An 18981-nucleotide genomic window follows, 5' to 3' on the forward strand; every position below is an offset into this window, starting at 1 on the left:
GGGGGACCCTCAGACCCTGGACATCCGAAGCTGAGTAAAGTGCCGCAGCCAAAATTGGGACCGGAGCCCTCGCTGTCCCGGACTAGGTAAGAACCACATCACATACAGGAGGAAATAGGACTCTTCATCCATATGTCTCATACCTCCTAACCCTCTACCGTAGCTACTCACTACAACTCCTTAACCTCTACCCCCTCCCCCCTCCCCCCCTCCATCCCCTCTACCCTTTTCCCCTGTATTCTACCCAGTTGATATCTCCCGTTCCAAACGCTGTTCCAAAGCCGCATGGTTAGAGAGTTTGCAGTCAAGTTGAACAACTATTGAGAGACCGTCCCACAGCTGTTTGATCTGGTTTTGAAACTGATGGTAGTAACTGTAAGTTCAGAATGTTGAGAACGGAATATACTGCAGCTTTGTCTGTATTAGTTAAATTGCTGGCAATGTTCATGCTAAGACAAGCTTTTCCATCATTATCAGGAATAGCAGACAATTTTACTTGTATGTAACCCGACTTATTGTAAAAGCTAATAAAAATTGATTTAAAAAAAAAAAGAGATGAAAGTGAAAGTAACCCGAACATCGCGTGGTGCTCGTTACGAGAAACGGGCATTCCGAACACGCTAATACTCGATCGAGCATCAAGCTCGGACGAGTATGTTCGCTCATCTCTAGTAGGGACACTATATCTTCCTCAAGGCACATTAGGTGAATTTGGTGGAGGCTGGGACTGAGTCAGAGCCTGGGACTGCTCACGTCCTACCCACCCCCAGAATTGCGGGCCCCAGATCGGTGCTGGTATTTGCGGCGGTGTATGCCACCTCCACTAAACCTTCCTCCTCCTCCTACGCAACCTCTACCTCTCAATTAAGAAATGTGAGCAGCATGTCGTCAGCAGTCGGTGTGGCGCGGCGTGGCAGCACAGCGGTGGGCAATCGTCAGCAGGCCGTGCTGAAACTCCTAAGCCTAGGTGACAAGAGGCCCATGGCCCCCGAACTGTTGCAGGGTCTGACAGAGCAGACAGACCACTGGCTTTCGCGGCTGAGCCTCCAACCCGGCATGGTCGTGTGTGACAACTGCTGTAACCTGGTGGTGGCTCTGCAGCTTGGCATCCTCACACACGTGCCATGCCTGGCCCACGTCTTCAATTTGGTAGTTCAGCGGTTTCTGAAAAACTACCCGTACTTGTCTGACCTGCTTGGCAAGGTGCGCCACATCTGCGCACATTTCCGCAAGTCCACCATGGACGCTGCCACCCTGAGGACCCTGCAACATCGGTTTAATCTGCCAGAGCACCGACTGCTGTGCGACGTGCCCACATGGTGAAATTCTACGCTGCACATGTTGGCCAGGCTGTATGAGCAGCGTAGAGCAATAGTGGAATAGCAGCTGCAACATGGGCGGCGTAGTGGTAGTCAGCCTCCTCAATTCTTTACCGAGGAGTCGGCTTGGATGGCAGATATCTGCCAGGTCCTTGGAAACTTTGAGGAGTCTACCCAGATGGTGAGCAGTGATGCTGCAATCATTAGCGTCACCATTCCTCTGCTATGCCTGCTGATAAGTTCGCTGAAATGCATAAAGACTGACGTTTTGCGGTCGGAACAGGAGACGGGGTAAGAGAGTATGTCACTTGATAGCCAGAGCACCCTCATATCTTTATCTCAGCGCGTTTTGGAGGGGGAGGAGACAGCTGGGCCCACTGCAGAGGGTACCCATGCTGCTTGCCGCTGTTCAGCGTGTATGGGCTGTGGAGGAGGAGGAGGATCCTGAAAGTCATCTTCCTAGTGAGGACAGCCATGTCCTGCGTACTGGTACCCTGGCACACATTGCTGACATCATGTTAGGCTGCCTTTCTCGTGACCCTCGCGTTAGACACATTCCGGCCACTACGGATTACTGTGTGTACACCCTTCTTGACCCGCGGTATAAGGAGGAAAGGGGTTCGAGAGTGAGGCAATACCACAGGGCCCTGGTGGACAAACTGAAAGTAAACTTCCCATCTGACAGCGCTAGCGGCAGAAGGCGCAGTTCCGAGGGCCAAGTAGCAGGGGAGGTGCAGAGATCAGGCAGCATGTTCATCGCAGGCAGGGTAACACTCTCCAAGGCCTTTGCCAGCTTTATGGCTCCCCAGCAAGACTGTGTGACCACTCCCCAGTCAAGGCTGAGTCGGAGGGAGCACTGTAAAAAGATGGTGACGTAGCCGATCGTACCACCGTCTTCCGTGACGCCTCAGCTCCATACAACTATTGGGTGTTAAAGCTGGACACGTGGCACTAACTTGCGCTGTATGCCCTGGAGGTGCTTGCTTGCCCTGCCGCTAGCGTCTTGTCAGAGAGGGTGTTTAGTGCAGCTGGGGGAATAATTACGGACAAGCGTACCTGCCTGTCAACTGCCAGTGCCGACATGCTTACACTCATAAAGATGAACAAAGCCTGAATTTCCCCAGACTTCTCTTCTCCACCAGCGGAGAGCAGCAGAACCTAAAAAATCTTTTCGCTGCAACCGCAGATAAAAGCACTCTTCTCTATCACCGGGAAAACCGGGCATTTATCTTTGTCCATCTGTCTCTGACATTAGTCCTCCTCCTGCTACTCCTCCTCCAGAAACAACATGTCATCGCGCTGAACGGCCAATTTTTCTGCAGCCCAAAAGGCTCATCTACAAATGTTTTTACAATTTTTCAAAGTTTCAAAAGTATTGATACTTTAACATGACCCAATTTTTTCAACAGGGCTGCCTCCACGCTCTGCTACAAATTAAGCAACAGCGAGCTGACTCTTTCAAAAAATATTTATGGGTTTCACCTGCCCTCTCGGTTGATAAATTTTTCTGAGGTAAACTTGTACTATTGGTACACTTATTTCTCGGGCCCACGCCTACACTCTTATCCATCTAATTTTTTCGTCCTTCGCCTACCCTCATGGTTCCCCAATGTTTCAGAGGTTGGCCTATACTATTACTACAGAACTTTTACTGGGGTCTGCCTGCATATACTTCTGCTGCAAGAAAGTTACAGGGATTTGCCTATACTGCTGCCACTTAAATGTTACAGGGATCTGCCTATACTTCTGCCACGTAAATTTTACAGGGGTCTGCCTATACTGCTGCCACAAGGATGTTACAAGGGTCTGTCTATACTGCTGCCACAAGCATGTTACTAGGGTGTGCCTATACTGCTGCCACTTAATAGTTAGAGGGGTCTGCCTATATTGCTGCCACAAAAAGGTTACTGGGGTCTGCTAATATTGCTGCCACGTAAATGTTACAGGGGTCTGCCTATACTGCTCCCACAAGGATGTTACTGGGGTCTGCATATACTTCTGCCTCATAAATGTTACAGGGGTCTGCCAATACTGCTGCCATGTAAATTTTACATGGGGGTCTGCCCATACTGCTCCCACAAGGATGTTACTGGGGTCTGCCCATACTGCTCCCACAAGGATGTTACTGGGGTCTGCATATACTTCTACCTCGTAAATGTTACAGGGGTCTGCCTATACTGCTGCCTCGTAAATGTTACAGGGGTCTGCCTATACTGCTGCCACAAGGATGTTACTAGGGTCTGCCTATACTTCTGCTACAGAAATGTTACAGGGGTCTGTCTATACTGTTACTACTGAAATGTTACTAATAGTGGGCTCTGCCTATACTGCTGCTACTGAAAGGTTACAGGGGTCTGCCTATACTGCTGTGACACAAAGGTTACTGGGATCTGTCTATACTGTTACTACAGAAATGTTACAGGGGTCTGCGTATACTTCTGCTACAAAATTGGTACTGGGGTCTGCCTATGCTTCTGCTATATAAACGTTACAGGGGTCTGCTTATACTGCTGCGACAGAAATGTTACCGGCATCTGTCTATACTGTTACTACTGAAATGTTACTAATACTGGGCTCTACCTATACTCCTGCTACTGAAATGTTATAGGGGTCTGCCTGTACTGCTGCAACACAAATGTTACAGGGGTCTGCCTGTACTGTTACTACAGAAATGTTACTGGGGTCTGTTTATACTGTTACTACTGAAATGTTACAAATACTGGGCTCTGCCTATACTGCTGCTACTGAAATGTTACATGGATCTGCCAATACTGCTGCTACATAAATGTTACTAGGGGGTCGGGCTATCCTTCTGCTACTAAAATGTTACAGGGGTCTGCCGATACTTCTGCTAATGAAATGTTACTGGGGTTTCCCTAGACTTCTGCAAGATAACTGTTACTGGGGTCAGCTTATAGCTTTGCTACAGAAATATTACAGGGGTCTGTGTATACTATGGGTGCACTAAGTCTTCCCATTGTGATGTTCTACCTATCTGGCCAAAAGAAAAAAAAAAAAACAGACTGACTAGGGCATGGAGTGTGGGCCGAAGCCAACATGTGTTTTCTCCCACGTTACCCTAGTTATCCGGAGCACTGCAATGGGATTTCTTTATGTACCGTCTGTAGGTTCCTGGGAGCCACCCATGCTGTGGGTGCACACAGACTTCCCATAGCGGTGTTGTACCTGCCTGGCACTATAAAAAAAAAAAACACAGACTGACTAGGGCATAGTGTGTAGGCCGAAGCCAACATGTGTTTTCTCTCACATTACCCCACTTATCCGGGGCACTGCAATGGGATTTCTTTATGTACCATCTCTGGGTTCCTGCTAGCCACCCATGCTGTGGATGCACACAGACTTCCCATTGAGGTGTTTTACCTGTCTGTCCCCAAAACACTGACAGACTTGGGTAGGGTGCAGAGTGCAGATTGTTTACCCCTTGCGTTGTCGATGAGGTATCCGACACCCAAACACAATAAGTAGTGTGTGGACACATGGAGTCCCCATTGCTAAGTCACTCGCAGCACCTTGGGCCACACAAGGTGTTTGCTGGGACAGAGGCTGACCCAGGGCCCGCTTACATACTTCCCACACCGAGTATTGCTGCATTGTGGAGATGTGTAGAAGTGCTGGGCTGGCAAAAGAGTCCCCTTTATGCCCATGTTTTCAGCTCCTGACGGAGGTGGCAAAGGATTGGAATGAAGATCGAACGTCAATTTCCCATCGATGCTCTACAGCATTGTAGGCTATCGCCCACACTTCTGCTTTTAAAGAGGGTCACTGCCAGGCCCTGCCAACCCTCTGCAGTGTGTGCCTCCGGTTCCTCCTCATGGCAGACGCACTTATAAATAGACATGAGGGTGGTGTGGCTATGAAGCGAGCGTGTGGCATGAGGGCAGCTGAAGGCTGTGCAGGGACACTTTTGTGTGATGCAGGGGGGGGGGGGGGGGGTGGGCACCATGTAACCCAGGAGAAGAGGCAGCGGAGTGTCATGCAGGCAGTGATTGTGCTTTGTTGGAGGTAGTATGGTGCTTAGCTAAGGTGTGCCTTGCTAATCAGGGTTTGTTCGAAGTAAAAATTGTTAGGAGGGAGGGGGCCAACTCTTGCCGCTATTGTGGCTTAATAGTGGGACCTGGGACCCTGAGATGCAGCCCTGCATGTAGCCCCTCGCCTGCCCTATGCGTTTTTGTGCCGTTTCCATCTTTTTCGTAGGTTTTCCAGATTTTCACAAATAAAAAACCTTAGCGGAGCATGGGTCATATACAAAAATGCTCGAGTTGCCCATTGACTTCAATGGGGTTCGTTACTCGAAACGAACCCTCGAGCATCGCGGAAAGCTCGACTCGAGCAACGAGCACCCGAGCATTTTGGTGCTCGCTCATCTGTAGTCATGTATGTCCATGTCTGTATTCAATTCAGTGTGAGTGATTTACCACACTCGTTGAACTATGTACACTATATTTGTTGCCCCTCATAAATTTTATCATGGGAATCAAAATCGAAGATGACATTTATATTGACCTTTAGGCTTCACAATATAACTTAGTTGTACACAATATTTATTGTATTGACCTATGGATTGAGTATCCTTCTGTGCATGCTGAGGTTAACACCATATTCTTGTTATATGCTAACTATGTGATGTGACTTTGGTGATAAGTGGGCGCTTGGACATATTCTGATCCCTCGTGTCCCCTATTGCAGTATCACTTGTATGTGGACTTCAAGAAAATGGCGCCACGCATGCACAATGAAGATCCTGACACGTGCGCAGTTGGTACATCCCTGCACATGCGCATTAGATTCGCGGGGATGCCACGGCCATGGAGCTTGAGAGTGCATGGTGGTCGTGGGGAATGCTATCTGGACACAAGTTTAAGTTATTCTGCAGGTGATTAATTGTGAAGTTTCTCAAGAAATGAAAAATGTTGCCACTGCGCTACTTAGACTATTGCCCAAGTAAAAAGGAAAAAAAGACTCAATCATAAATAAGGAGATTTATTTCATTATGAAAAAAAGAGGGATAGCACACCTCTTAAAAAACAAACAGTAAATAAACAAAAATAGTAGTGATAAATGCAACATGTTTTGGCGCAATAAGCGCCTTTGTCAAGCATAAATCTTAACAGGTTATCAACACTATATATAGCAAATAAATTATGAGTAAACAAGTTCCATACCGTTTCCAAAGAAGGGGAAGGGAGGAGGAGGGAGTCCCGTTTGTTGCGATCTAACGCGCCATCTTTGGTGCCAAGTTATGACGTGCCCCTAATAGATACATCATCATTATGCTCCGGGACGCATACTGCGTTCCATAAACTCATCACGGGGCGTATTTCCAATTACGGCGCTCAACGGAGAATAGAACGCAACGGTGCGCTCCAAAGGAGCGTGACACGTGATCCCAGTACATCATGTGATGTGTCTATAACGACGTTGTTCCGTACTTCGTGGACCGCAGCGCTGCGTTCCAAAAGAAGCGCGGTGGCATAATGTCTAACATAGCCGCGGGGTAACTAACTTTCTCACATTAAATGTGGAGCGTAACTTGCGTTTCCTTTCAGCATGAATAATACTGGCTATTAATATTAAAGGTTAGTATCCACCATAATGGGCTCATAATGATAAACATTTCCATCGAGCCCTCGTACATTTGTATGCCCCCACTAAAATATTACAACCATTATGCTCCTGTGTTGATGTTCTCAACCGATCCGGATTTGAGGGGGCCAACAAATTCTGCAAGGTCTTATTCTTACGCTAAACTACTTTTGGGATATCTAAAATTTCATCACATAAAAAAGGGTCCCGTTTTAAGATTGGCCAATGTTTAAGGGTCTTTCCGATTTCTTTATGTTGTGTATTAAATTTAGTTATAAATAAATGTTTATTATTAAAACCAGTGCCAATGGTTGTTTTTCTCTTTTGTTGAATTACCACGTCTCTGACCATCAAATCTTCATTCTCAATGTTTTTCCTGTACATTTTTATTGTATGCCGAGTTGATCAAGGTCATTGGATAACCTTTCTCCTGAAAACGGGTAATTAAGATCTTAGATTGCTGTTCATAATAGTTGAAGAACAATTCCTCTTAACCCTCTTAAACTGCCCGTATGGGATGTTTAATTTCCAGCTTTTTTTATGGCAGCTTCCAAAATTCAGGTAACTATTGCAGTCCATTGGCTTAAAGTGCGTTCTAGTGCTAATGGACTCATTTCTAGAAGAAATAAGTAAGTCTAAAAACACTATTTCCACTTTATTTATGACACTAGTAAATTTAATATTAAAATCATTGTGATTAATCCCAGTAATAAAATCATTTAAATCCTCAAATTTCCCCATTCCAGATTAAAAGGACGTCATCTATAAAACGTTTATACATAATGATGTGCTTAACTAGTGTCATAAATAAAGTAAATACACATGTACATGATCACATGATTATATCATCACAGGTCCTTCACCACCATCTATCCTCAGTACTGCTGAGCTCTGTGTTCATGTACCGGTCACATGATTATATCATCACAGGTCCTTCACCACCATCTATCCTCAGTACTACTGAGGTCTGTGTTCATGTACCGGTCACATGATTATATCATCACAGGTCCTTCACCACCATCATTCCTCAGTACTGCTGAGCTCTGTGTTCATGTACCAGTCACATGATTATATCATCACAGGTCCTTCACCACCATGGTTACTGATAGAGCAGGCGGCCCACGGCGGACACGAGGCCATGTAGTATTTACCAGAATTACCAGATGGGCAGTCTGGCCATAAAGCCAACTGATATGTGCACCTGATAATTGTGACTTACCCCAATGTATGTGACAGATGGACTACAGTAATAGGGTCACCATTTATAGAGCTTATAACGGAGCAATTGACATCTCATCACCATCATCCACACAGACATGTACACAGAGGACTCCATTTCATTAGTATAATATTCCTTCATGATAGGACTGATAGCTGATAGAAATTGTCTGTGGATGAAGCTGCTGCTGGCTGATATTTAGTGTCATTCTCTCAGCAGTTGTCGGTGCAGTTATTGTACATGTTGTCAGGTATAATGCTGTATCCAGTCCAGTGTGTGATGTGTGGAGAGGAAAGAAATATCTCTTACCTGAACATTTCACGCCCATCAGAGATGCAGAAGGATATAGACTATTGTGTAAATAACGACACTGTGACAAGGATGACTCTCCTCCTGTACATCGTAGATCCAAGCTCCTCCTGTAATCATCCACAAATATATCCCCTGTGGTCACAAGATGTTGTGCATTTGCAGTGTTACATCCCAGCTCTCTACAAACTATATTAGCAACGCTTTCGCTGTAGCTTCTGTAATATTGCACTGCCCTCCATTCTCCTCCATATCTCACTTCCAGTAATCCTTCACATTCAGTGTTTCCTCCATAAAGTCTCACTGGAGCTGTGAAAATAAACAGAAATGAATATAAAAACCCATGAATATAAGGAAATACTAGTATAACAGCGCTTGTCTCACCATGACGTCCCCTCTCCATATGCCTATTAATCACAATGCACATCCTATAAGGGTGACTAGTCCTCGAGGTCCCTCTCTATGAGCCAGAATGAGGAGGGGCAGCTGGTGGATCTGGTAGATTCTGCATCACATGGGTGTCAATTCACCAGAATCCCCAGATGTGGCTCCCAGAGATCCCAGCTGATGGTCATGGACTAGAGAAGCCGGAGCCAACTTCTTATAACAGCAGTCTTCATGAGAGAATCCCTAAGAGCAGCGACCAATAGTAATACCTCCTAATGATATACGACATTTGACAGGACACCCAGGACCTCTATAGGAAATGGTGTTTATTTTATGTGTGCACAGACACTGTGGATTAACATCCAAAGCCCAGTGTGTCTATAGAAAGAAATTGCAACAACTTTATACAGTGTGGGCCGCTTATTCACGGTTTCATAACAATTAACACTTGAAGGAAGAACTCAAATAGGAAGAATTTATCTAGAAAATGGAGGGGGGTTAGAATGTAAGCTGGGCTATCTCGGTATCCAATTACACAGTGTGTAGAGTAAAATCTATATACTTCAGCTTTCTGGCTGATAACAGAGAGGCAATAGCAGTTAAAGTATATCAAATGTTCTATGTCCTCATACCACATTACTGCACCCTACAACCAACGAGTATCATCTATAGCATCAAGTCACAAGTGGTCATGTATATTTGTGTAGGCAATGAGTGTATACAGGGGGTCCCCAAAATGTGTACATACTTCAGCATGGAGAATATGTGCAGAAAAGCTTTATTACTAGATTTAGGGCTTATTGACACAGCAGTATTTTGTAAGCCATAGCCAGGGGCGGAACGTACAAAGACAAAGTAAATGGAAAGATTTGCATTTCTTCCATACTTTCAACCCACCTAAAAAAGGCGCAGTGTGTGGTGGCGAAACACGTGGCATACTGACGAATAAAGAATGTAAACCTTTCATGGGTTTTAGGATTGCCCTTGTACAAAAGTGCTCGTTGGTCCAAAAGAGCGCGGAGTGATATTTTCCTATCCATTGGGTGGTCATCTGTTCGAGCTCCCGGTTTATCCAGTGAGTCTTGCTCTACTCCAGCTGTCTCTCCGGCATCCCCGGATCGTGGACAAAGGTTATTTTCATTGCGAACTTGGACAAGGGGTGCAGGTGGGATTTCCCTTACCAGGGTTAACCCACCATGCACCAGATGGGTTACCATTAACTAGAGATGAGCGAGCGTACTCGTCCGAGCTTGATCCTCGTTCGAGTATTAGGGTGTTCGAGATGCTCGTTACTCGTGACGAGTACCACGCGATGTTCGAGTCACTTTCATTTTCTTCCCTGAGAAATTTGCGAGCTTTTCTGGCCAATAGAAACACAGGGAAGGCATTACAACTTCCTCCAGTGACGTTCCAGCCCTATACCACCCCCCTGCAGTGAGTGACTGGGGAGATCAGGTGACACCCGAGTATTAAAATCTGCCCCGCCCACGGCTCGCCACAGATGCACGCTGAGAGAGATCAGGGACAGTGCTGTCTTGCTGTAGCTGCTATAGGGAGAGTGTTAGGTGTTATTTTAGTCTTCAAGAACCCCAACGGTCCTTCTTAGGGCCACATCTGACCGTGTGCAGTACTGTTGAGGCTGCTTTTAGCAGTGTTGCACATTTTTTTTTTTTGTATATCGGGCGTGCAGACCATAGCGTCCTCAGTCTGCAGTCATTTTACAGAGTATAGGGGCAGTACTGGTGAGGCAGGGACAGTGGTACAGTGAAAGAGATATACCTTCTATATAGGCAGTGGGCTTTTTCAAAAAAATTGGGGAAAAATACCATATTTGGGCTGCCTGTGACCATCTTCAGTTTCCTGCGTGTCTGCTGGGGGTAGTAGTCGCCAATTAATACCCAGCTAAGCGTTACAGCAGGCTTGCACATAATGGTTTCCTGGCTATGCTGTGCGCTTCGTTACATGATCGCCGTCTTCCCGCCAGAGGGAAACAGTATACATATATACGCTGCATACGATGTCTGTCTGCTTTTTCACCTCACCATTTTAAAGAATTGTAGCAAAATACTTAAGGCCTACCACTGGCCTTTGGCCACTTGACTGGTTTTGCGCTGTGAATTACACTAGCTCAGTCATACGCACCTAGGTCTGACTACAGGCTTGCGCATAATTGTTTCCTGGCTCTGCTGTGTGTTCCGTAAGCGAAGTCAGCCTCCAACCACAGGCCAATAAGCGCCACATTTAATTACAGCGTTCTGTTTCTGCTCTACTTGTAATACACCATGCTGAGGGTTAGGGGTAGGCCTAGAGGACGTGGACGCGGAGGCCCAAGTCAGGGTGTGGGCACAGGCCGAGCTCCTGGTCCAGGTGTATCGAAGCCGACTGCTGCGGGATTAGGAGAGAGGCAAGTTTCTGGGGTCCCCAGATTCATCTCACAATTAATGGGTCCACGCGGTAGACCTTTATTAGAAAATAAGCAGTGTGAGCAGGTCCTGTCGTGGATGGCAGAAAGTGCATCCACCAATCTATCGACCACCCAGTCTTCCACGCCGTCCACAGCTGCAACTCTGAATCCTCTGCCTGCTGCTCCTCCTTCCTCACTCTATGAAAATGACACATTCTGAGGAGCAGGCAGACTCCCAGGAACTGTTTTCGGGTCCCTGCCCAGATTGGGCAGCAATGGTTCCTCTCCCACCGGAGGAGTTTGTCGTGACCGATGCCCAACCTCTGGAAAGTTCCCGGGGTCCGGGGGATGAGGCTGGAGACTTCCGGCAACTGTCTCAAGACCTTTCAGTGGGTGAGGAGGACGATGACGATGACAGTTGTCTATCAGTGAGGTAGTAGTAAGGGCAGTAAGTCCGAGGGAGGAGCGCACAGAGGATTCGGAGGAAGAGCAGCTGGACGATGAGGTGACTGACCCCACCTGGTTTGCTAAGCCTACTGAGGACAGGTCTTCAGAGGGGGAGGCAAGTGCAGCAGCAGGGCAGATTGGAAGAGGCAGTGCGGTGGCCAGGGGTAGAGGCAGGGCCAGACCGAATAATCCACCAACTGTTTCCCAAAGCGCCCCCTCGCGCCATGCCACCCTGCAGAGGCCGAGGTGCTCAAAGGTGTGGCAGCTTTTCACTGAGAGTACAGACGACCGACGAACTGTGGTGTGCAAGGTTTGTCGCGCCAAGATCAGCCGGGGAGCCACCACCACCAGCATGCGCAGGCATATGATGGCCAAGCACCCAACAAGGTGGGACGAAGGCCGTTCACCGGCTCCGGTTTGCACCACTGCCTCTCCCCCTGTGCCCCAACCTGCCACTGAGATCCAACCCCCCTCTCAGGACACAGGCACGACTGTCTCCCGGCCTGCACCCACACCCTCACCTCCGCTGTCCTCGGCCCCATCCAGCAATGTCTCTCAGCGCAGGGTCCAGCCGTCGCTAGCGCAACTGTTTGAGCGCAAGCACGCCGCCACGCACCCGCACGCTCAAGCGTAAAATGTTCACATAGCCAAATTGATCAGCCTGGAGATGCAGCCATATAGGCTTGTGGAAATGGAGGCTTTCAAAAACATGATGGCGGCAGCCCTGCGCTACTCGGTTCCCAGTCGCTACTACTTTTCCTGATGTGCCGTCCCAGCCCTGCACGACCACGTCTCCCGCAACATTGTACGCGCACTCACCAACGCGGTTACTGCCAAGGTCTACTTAACAACGGACACGTGGACAAGCACAGGTGAGCAGGGCCACTATATCTCCCTGACGGCACATTGGGTGAATTTAGTGGAGGCTGGGACCGAGTCAGAGCCTGGGACCGCTCACGTCCTACCCACCCCCAGAATTGCGGGCCCCAGCTTGGTGCTGGTATCTGCGGCGGTGTATGCTTCCTCCACTAAACCACCCTCCTCCTCCTCCTACGCAACCTCTGTCTTGCAATCAAGATGTGTCAGCAGCAGCACGTCGCCAGCAGTCGGTGTCGCGCGGTGTGGCAGCACAGTGGTGGGCAAGTGTCAGCAGGCCGTGCTGAAACTACTCCGCTTAGGAGAGAAGAGGCACACGGCCCACGAACTGCTGCAAGGTCTGACAGAGCAGACCGACCGCTGGCTTTCGCCGCTGAGCCTCCAACCGGGCATGGTCGTGTGTGACAACGGCCGTAACCTGGTGGCGGCTCTGCAGCCTCACGCACATGCCATGCCTGGCCCACGTCTTTAATTTGGTGGTTCAGCGGTTTCTGAAAAGCTACCCACACTTGTCAGACCTGCTCGGAAAGGTGCGACGGGTCAGCGCACATTTCCGCAAGTCCCACACGGACGCTGCCACCCTGCGGACCCTGCAACATCGGTTTAATCTGCCAGTGCACCGACTGCTGTGCGATGTGCCCACACGGTGGAACTCTACGCTCCACATGTTGGCCAGGCTCTATGAGCAGCGTAGAGCTATAGTGGAATACCAACTCCAACATGGGCGGCTTAGTGGGAGTCAGCCTCCTCAATTCTTTACAGAAGTGTGGGCCTGGTTGGCAGACATCTGCCAGGTCCTTGGAAACTTTGAGGAGTCTACCCAGATGGTGAGCGGGGATGCTGCAATCGTCACCATTCCTCTGCTATGCCTCTTGAGAAGTTCCCTGCAAAGCATAAAGGCAGACGCTTTGCGCTCGGAAACGAAGGTGGGGGAAGACAGTATGTCGCTGGATAGTCAGAGCACCCTCATGTCTATATCTCAGCGCGTGGAGGAGGAGGAGGGGGAGGAGCATGAGGAGGAGAGGGAAGAGACAGCTTGGCCCACTGCTGAGGGTACCCATGCTGCTTGCCTGTCATCCTTTTAGCGCGTATGGCCTGAGGAGGAGGAGGATCCTGAAAGTGATCTTCCTAGTGAGGACAGCCATGTGTTGCGTACAGGTACCCTGGCACACATGGCTGACTTCATGTTAGGATGCCTTTCTCGTGACCCTCGCGTTACACGCATTCTGGCCACTACGGATTACTGGGTGTACACACTGCTCGACCCACGGTATAATGAGAACCTTTCCACTCTCATACCCGAAGAGGAAAGGGGTTAGAGAGTGATGCAATACCACAGGACCCTGGCAGACAAACTGATGGTAAAATTCCCATCCGACAGCGCTAGTGGCAGAAGGCGCAGTTCCGAGGGCCAGGTAGCAGGGGAGGCGCGGAGATCAGGCAGTATGTACAGCGCAGACAGGGGAACACTCTCCAAGGCCTTTGCCAGCTTTATGGCTCCACAGCAAGACTGTCACCGCTCCCCAGTCAAGGCTGAGTCGGCGGGAGCACTGTAAAAGGATGGTGAGGGAGTAGGTAGCCGATCGCACGACCGTCCTCCGTGACGCCTCTGCTCCCTACAACTACTGGGTGTCGAAGCTGGACACGTGGCCTGAACTCGCGCTGTATGCCCTAGAGGTGCTTGCTTATCCTGCAGCTAGCGTCTTGTCAGAGAGGGTGTTTAGTGCGGCTGGGGGAATCATCACGGATAAGCGTACCCACCTGTCAACCGACAGGCTTACACTCATAAAGATGAACAAAGCCTGGATTTCCCCAGACTTCTCTTCTCCACCAGCGGACAGCAGCGGTACCTAAATACGTAGGCTGCACCCGCGGATGGAAGCATCGTTCTCTATCACCATCAAAAACGGGGACCTTTTAGCTTCATCAATCTGTGTATTATATTCATCCTCCTCCTCCTGCTCCTCCTCCTGAAACCTCACATAATCACGCCGAACGGGCAATTTTTCTTAGGCCCACAAGGCTCAGTCATATTACTTTTGTAAACAATTTTTATACGTTTCAATGCTGATTAAAGTGTTGAAACTTGCACCTGAACCAATTTTTATTTTAACTGGGCTGCCTCCAGGCCTAGTTACCAATTAAGCCACATTAACCAAAGCGATTAATGGGTTTCACCTGCCCTCTTGGTTGGGCATGGGCAATTTTTCTGAGGTACATTAGTACTGTTGGTACACCAATTTTTTTGGGCCCTCGCCTACAGTGTAATCCTAGTAATTTTTATGGGCTTCGCCTGCACTCATGGTACAGCAAGGTGTGTGGGGTTGGCCTACACTTTTGCTACATAAATGTAACTGGGGCCTTGTCTATACTGCAACTACTGAAATGTGAAAGAGACCGTTATCTCCCTAAACTGCTGCAACGGGAATGTTACTGTGGCCTGTCTTGACTACTACTACTGAAATGGAACTAATACTGTGCTCCCCCTATACTGCTGCTTCGGAATTTTTACTGGGGCCTGCCTAGACTGCTACTACTACTGAAATGGAACTAATACTGTGCTCCCCCTATACTGCTGCTAGTGATATGTTACTGGGGCCTGTCCCTAATGCTACCGCTGAAATGTTACTAATTCTGGGCCCTGACTATACCGCTGCTAATGGTATGTCACTGTGGTGTGGAAACGGAGGCTTCGCAAAGACATGATGGTGGCGAGGCCATTTCCCACCAACGTGGTTACTGTTAACGTAGATATTACCAGACTGACTGGGGCATGCACTGTGGGCCTAAGCCCACCTGTATTGTATGTGACGTTAGCTCTGCTGAGCAGGGCTCTGCAATGGGATACATTTATGTACCGCCGATGAGTTCCAGGGAGCCACCCATGCTGTGGGTCCACAGGGACTTCACACTAGGGATTTGTACCTGCCAGTGTCTAGGTATTCAAAACCCCAGTCAGACTGGGGCATGCAGTGTGGGCCGAAGCCCACCTGCATTAAACCTGATGTTACCTCAGCTGTGCTGGGCACTGCAATGGGATATATTTATGTACCGCCGGTGGCTTCCTGGGACCCACCCATGCTGTCGGTCCACACGGAGTTGTAACTGCATGTGTCTAGTTATAAAGAACCCCAGTCTAACTGGGGCATGCAGTGTGGGTCGAAGCCCACCTGCATTTAATCTGACGTTACCTCAGCTGTGCTGGGCACTGCAATGGGATTTGTTTATGTACCACCGGTGGGTTCCAGGGAGCCACCCATGATGTGGGTGCACACGGAATTCCCATTGCGGAGTTGTACCTGCCTGTGACTATTTATAAAAAACCCCGGTCTGACTGGGGCATGCAGTGTGGGCCGAAGCCCACCTGTATTTAATCTGACGTTAGCTCTACTATCCGGGGCACTGCATTGGGACAAACTACAGGAGCAATACAGCGCTGAGACGTGCACAGCTACACTAGTATTGGAGTCCGCTGTAGGCCCGCGATTGCTGAGGGTTTGTGCAGAGGCCTATGTCCTGGGTGCAGTGAAAGTCCACTTCCAGCCTAGGATTGCTGAATCTGTGGGCCGAGGCCTATGTCATGGGCACTGTGCAAGTCTGCCATATTTGGCCGGTCAGATCAATTTTTGGTTCATGTCTTGGGTTTCCTAGGACCCCCCTATGCTGTTGGTGCAAACTTAGCTCCCATCGCGGTGTTTGACCTGTCTGGCACAGACACTGACTGACTTGGGTAGGGGGCAGAGCGCAGACGACTTTTCCCTTGCAGTGTGGATTGAGTTATGCGACACTTTGACAGAATGAATACTGTGTGGCACATGGGTTCCCCATTGCTATGCCCACGTTTGCAGCTCCTGATGGAGGTGGCACAGGATTGGATTTCTCATTGCTTCTGTACAGCATTGTGGGCTATCGCCCCGCCCCTTTTAAAGAGGGTCGCTGCCTGGCCCTGCCAACCCTCTGCAGTGTGTGCCTCCGGTTCCTCCTCATGGCAGACGCACTTATAAATAGACATGAGGGTGGTGTGGCATGAGGGCAGCTGAAGGCTGGGCAGGGACACTTTGGTGTGCGCTGTGGACACTGGGTCGTGTGTGTGTGTGTGTGTGGGTGGGGGGGGGGGGTTGGGCAGCATGTAACCCAGGAGAAGTGGCAGCGGAGTGTCATGCAGGCAGTGATTGTGCTTTGTTGGAGGTAGTGTGGTGCTTAGCTAAGGTATGCATTGCTAATGAGGGCTTTTCAGAAGTAAAAATTGTTGGAGGGGGGGCCCACTCTTGCCGCTATTGTGGCTTAATAGTGGGACCTGGGAACTTGAGATGCAGCCCAATATGTAGCCCCTCGCCTGCCCTATCCGTTTCTGTGTCGTTCCCATCACTTTCTTGAATTTCACAAATGAAAACCTTAGCGAGCATCGGCGATATACAAAAATGCTCGAGTCGCCCATTGACTTCAATGGGGTTCGTTACTCGAAACGAACCCTCGAGCATCGCGGAAAGTTCGACTCTAGTAACGAGCACCCGAGCATTTTGGTGCTCGCTCATCTCTACCATTAACCTTTCTTGTTATACTCCATTAAATTCACGAGGCGCTATTCTTATACATTGTTCTGCGGACATGTGAATAAGGGGTAAGCATGAATTTCCACAGATGTTCCCATGCGACTTCCATCCGAATGTCATATGGGTGGAACTCGCACAGGTAAAATAACCCAATATATTCAATGAGATAATTTACATAAGCAAATGTTTGCTCAAACCAACACTGCGAGATTGAAAAATTGTAGCATGTCCTATTTTTGTGTGATTCCACTGCGAAAAATCACATATTCTTTTCTAAGGCCACTTTCACACATCCAAGAAAATCGCACAAGATTTGTGCCTTACGAGATGCAAAAATCTTGCGGGAATATGAAGCCCATTCTTTTACAGTGTGAGAAAAATTCACGTCCTATCTTTTTGTATTCCTCAAAACACATTGCCCATTGTTTTCAATGGGACTGTAAACCGCGATGTGTACGCGAGTGCCATGCAAGCTTTCCCACTGAAAACAATTGGGAACATTTGCCGATCCTCGAACGCGGCTAATAGCTGCGCCAGAGGATCTCGGCTTCACAAAAGTGATCGCAGGCATTTTTGCTGGAAAAACGTCTCGCATTGGCAGGAAAATGCAGGCGGAGAAGGAAGGTATACCAATCTTGCTACTGTCTGGTTGGTTCATCGAAAAAGACTTCATATTCCACTCATAACACAGCACATGCAGACAAATCAATATAACAACCAAATGGGCCATTCCAAACATAAACCACTTGTATATTGGACACATTACATGGTCAGACCCCGCTCCCATAACCCTTACAATTCAAACTCCCGAATAACCCAACATTACCGACATCTGGAAAACCGCAACAGATTATTTCCTTAAAACAACCACAGAAAGATATTTCTAACCAACCTTGAGTTGAGAACTCAATTTAAATTCATCACCCACAATTCTCTCCACAGCGCTGCGGCAACGTATATCGCTTCCCTCCTGTCCATGCATCACCCATCCCACGCACCCTGCTCTGCCAAAACACTTAGACTAAACACTCCTCTAATACGAACCTCACATGCTCGCCTCTAGGACTTCTGTAGAGCAGCACTGATCCTCTGGAACGCACTACCCCAAAACATCCGGAAAAATCTCAGACACATGGAACTTCAGACATGCCTTAAAGATGCACCTCTTCAAAGCATACCAAACCTCCTAATCTAGTCCCTCCCCCTGAAATATGTCCCCTGCCCCTCCCTATGGCTTTCCATTTTTGCCTATCATCTACCCTTCCTGCCCCATACTTCCTGTGCTACCCCCACCCCATTTGTGTCCTAAAAACTGTTTATCACATGTTATTGTCGCATTGCTATGTTGTCCCTGGCACCTCCGCCTGACCTTGTACCTTCTTTTATCAACCCCACCCTTTTTGTTTCTAAATAATTGAACACCACTTGTAACTTTTGTAATTTCTGTAATTTCCGTATTGTTTGTGATCCCCATGTACCTCAAACGCTATGGGATAAGTTGGCGCTATACAAACAAAAATTATTATTATTCAACACAACAGCAGGCACTGACATTTCTTTATGGGACTCCCATAAAGCATTTATCAGAGGCCTTTTACTTCAACAGGCTGCAAGATTTAAAAAGCAACAACTTAATATAAATGACCTTCTAAATAAGAGTTAATATTAGAGATCAAATCCAACCCATCACCTAAAATGCACTCACTCCTCAAAGCAGCAAATAGACATGTCCCTAAAATTTAAAAAAAAGGACAAAAACTCAAAAAAAACTACGACAACTCCTATAATAAAGCAACCTGATGGCAAACCAAGGAAAAAGAGCTAGAAGCAAAACTAGGATGTTATACTTGAGATAACAAAGAT

General features: G+C 48.2%; 1 protein-coding gene across 1 annotated transcript in view; it reads right to left on the minus strand.

Moving 5' to 3' along the window:
• Positions 1-7309: 7309 nt before the first annotated feature.
• The window catches only part of LOC136577421 (scavenger receptor cysteine-rich type 1 protein M160-like), a 126351-nt gene continuing 114679 nt past the window's right edge, over positions 7310-18981 (minus strand). The window contains exons 4-5 of the mRNA XM_066577317.1: positions 8452-8760; positions 7310-7353 (exon numbers count right to left, since the gene is read on the minus strand). Of these exons, the coding sequence (XP_066433414.1) occupies positions 7310-7353; positions 8452-8760 (353 nt within the window). The remainder of the gene's footprint in view (positions 7354-8451; positions 8761-18981) is intronic.

Source organism: Eleutherodactylus coqui, chromosome 8 (genome assembly GCF_035609145.1).
Source record: "Eleutherodactylus coqui strain aEleCoq1 chromosome 8, aEleCoq1.hap1, whole genome shotgun sequence".
NCBI classification, from domain to species: Eukaryota; Metazoa; Chordata; class Amphibia; order Anura; family Eleutherodactylidae; genus Eleutherodactylus; species Eleutherodactylus coqui.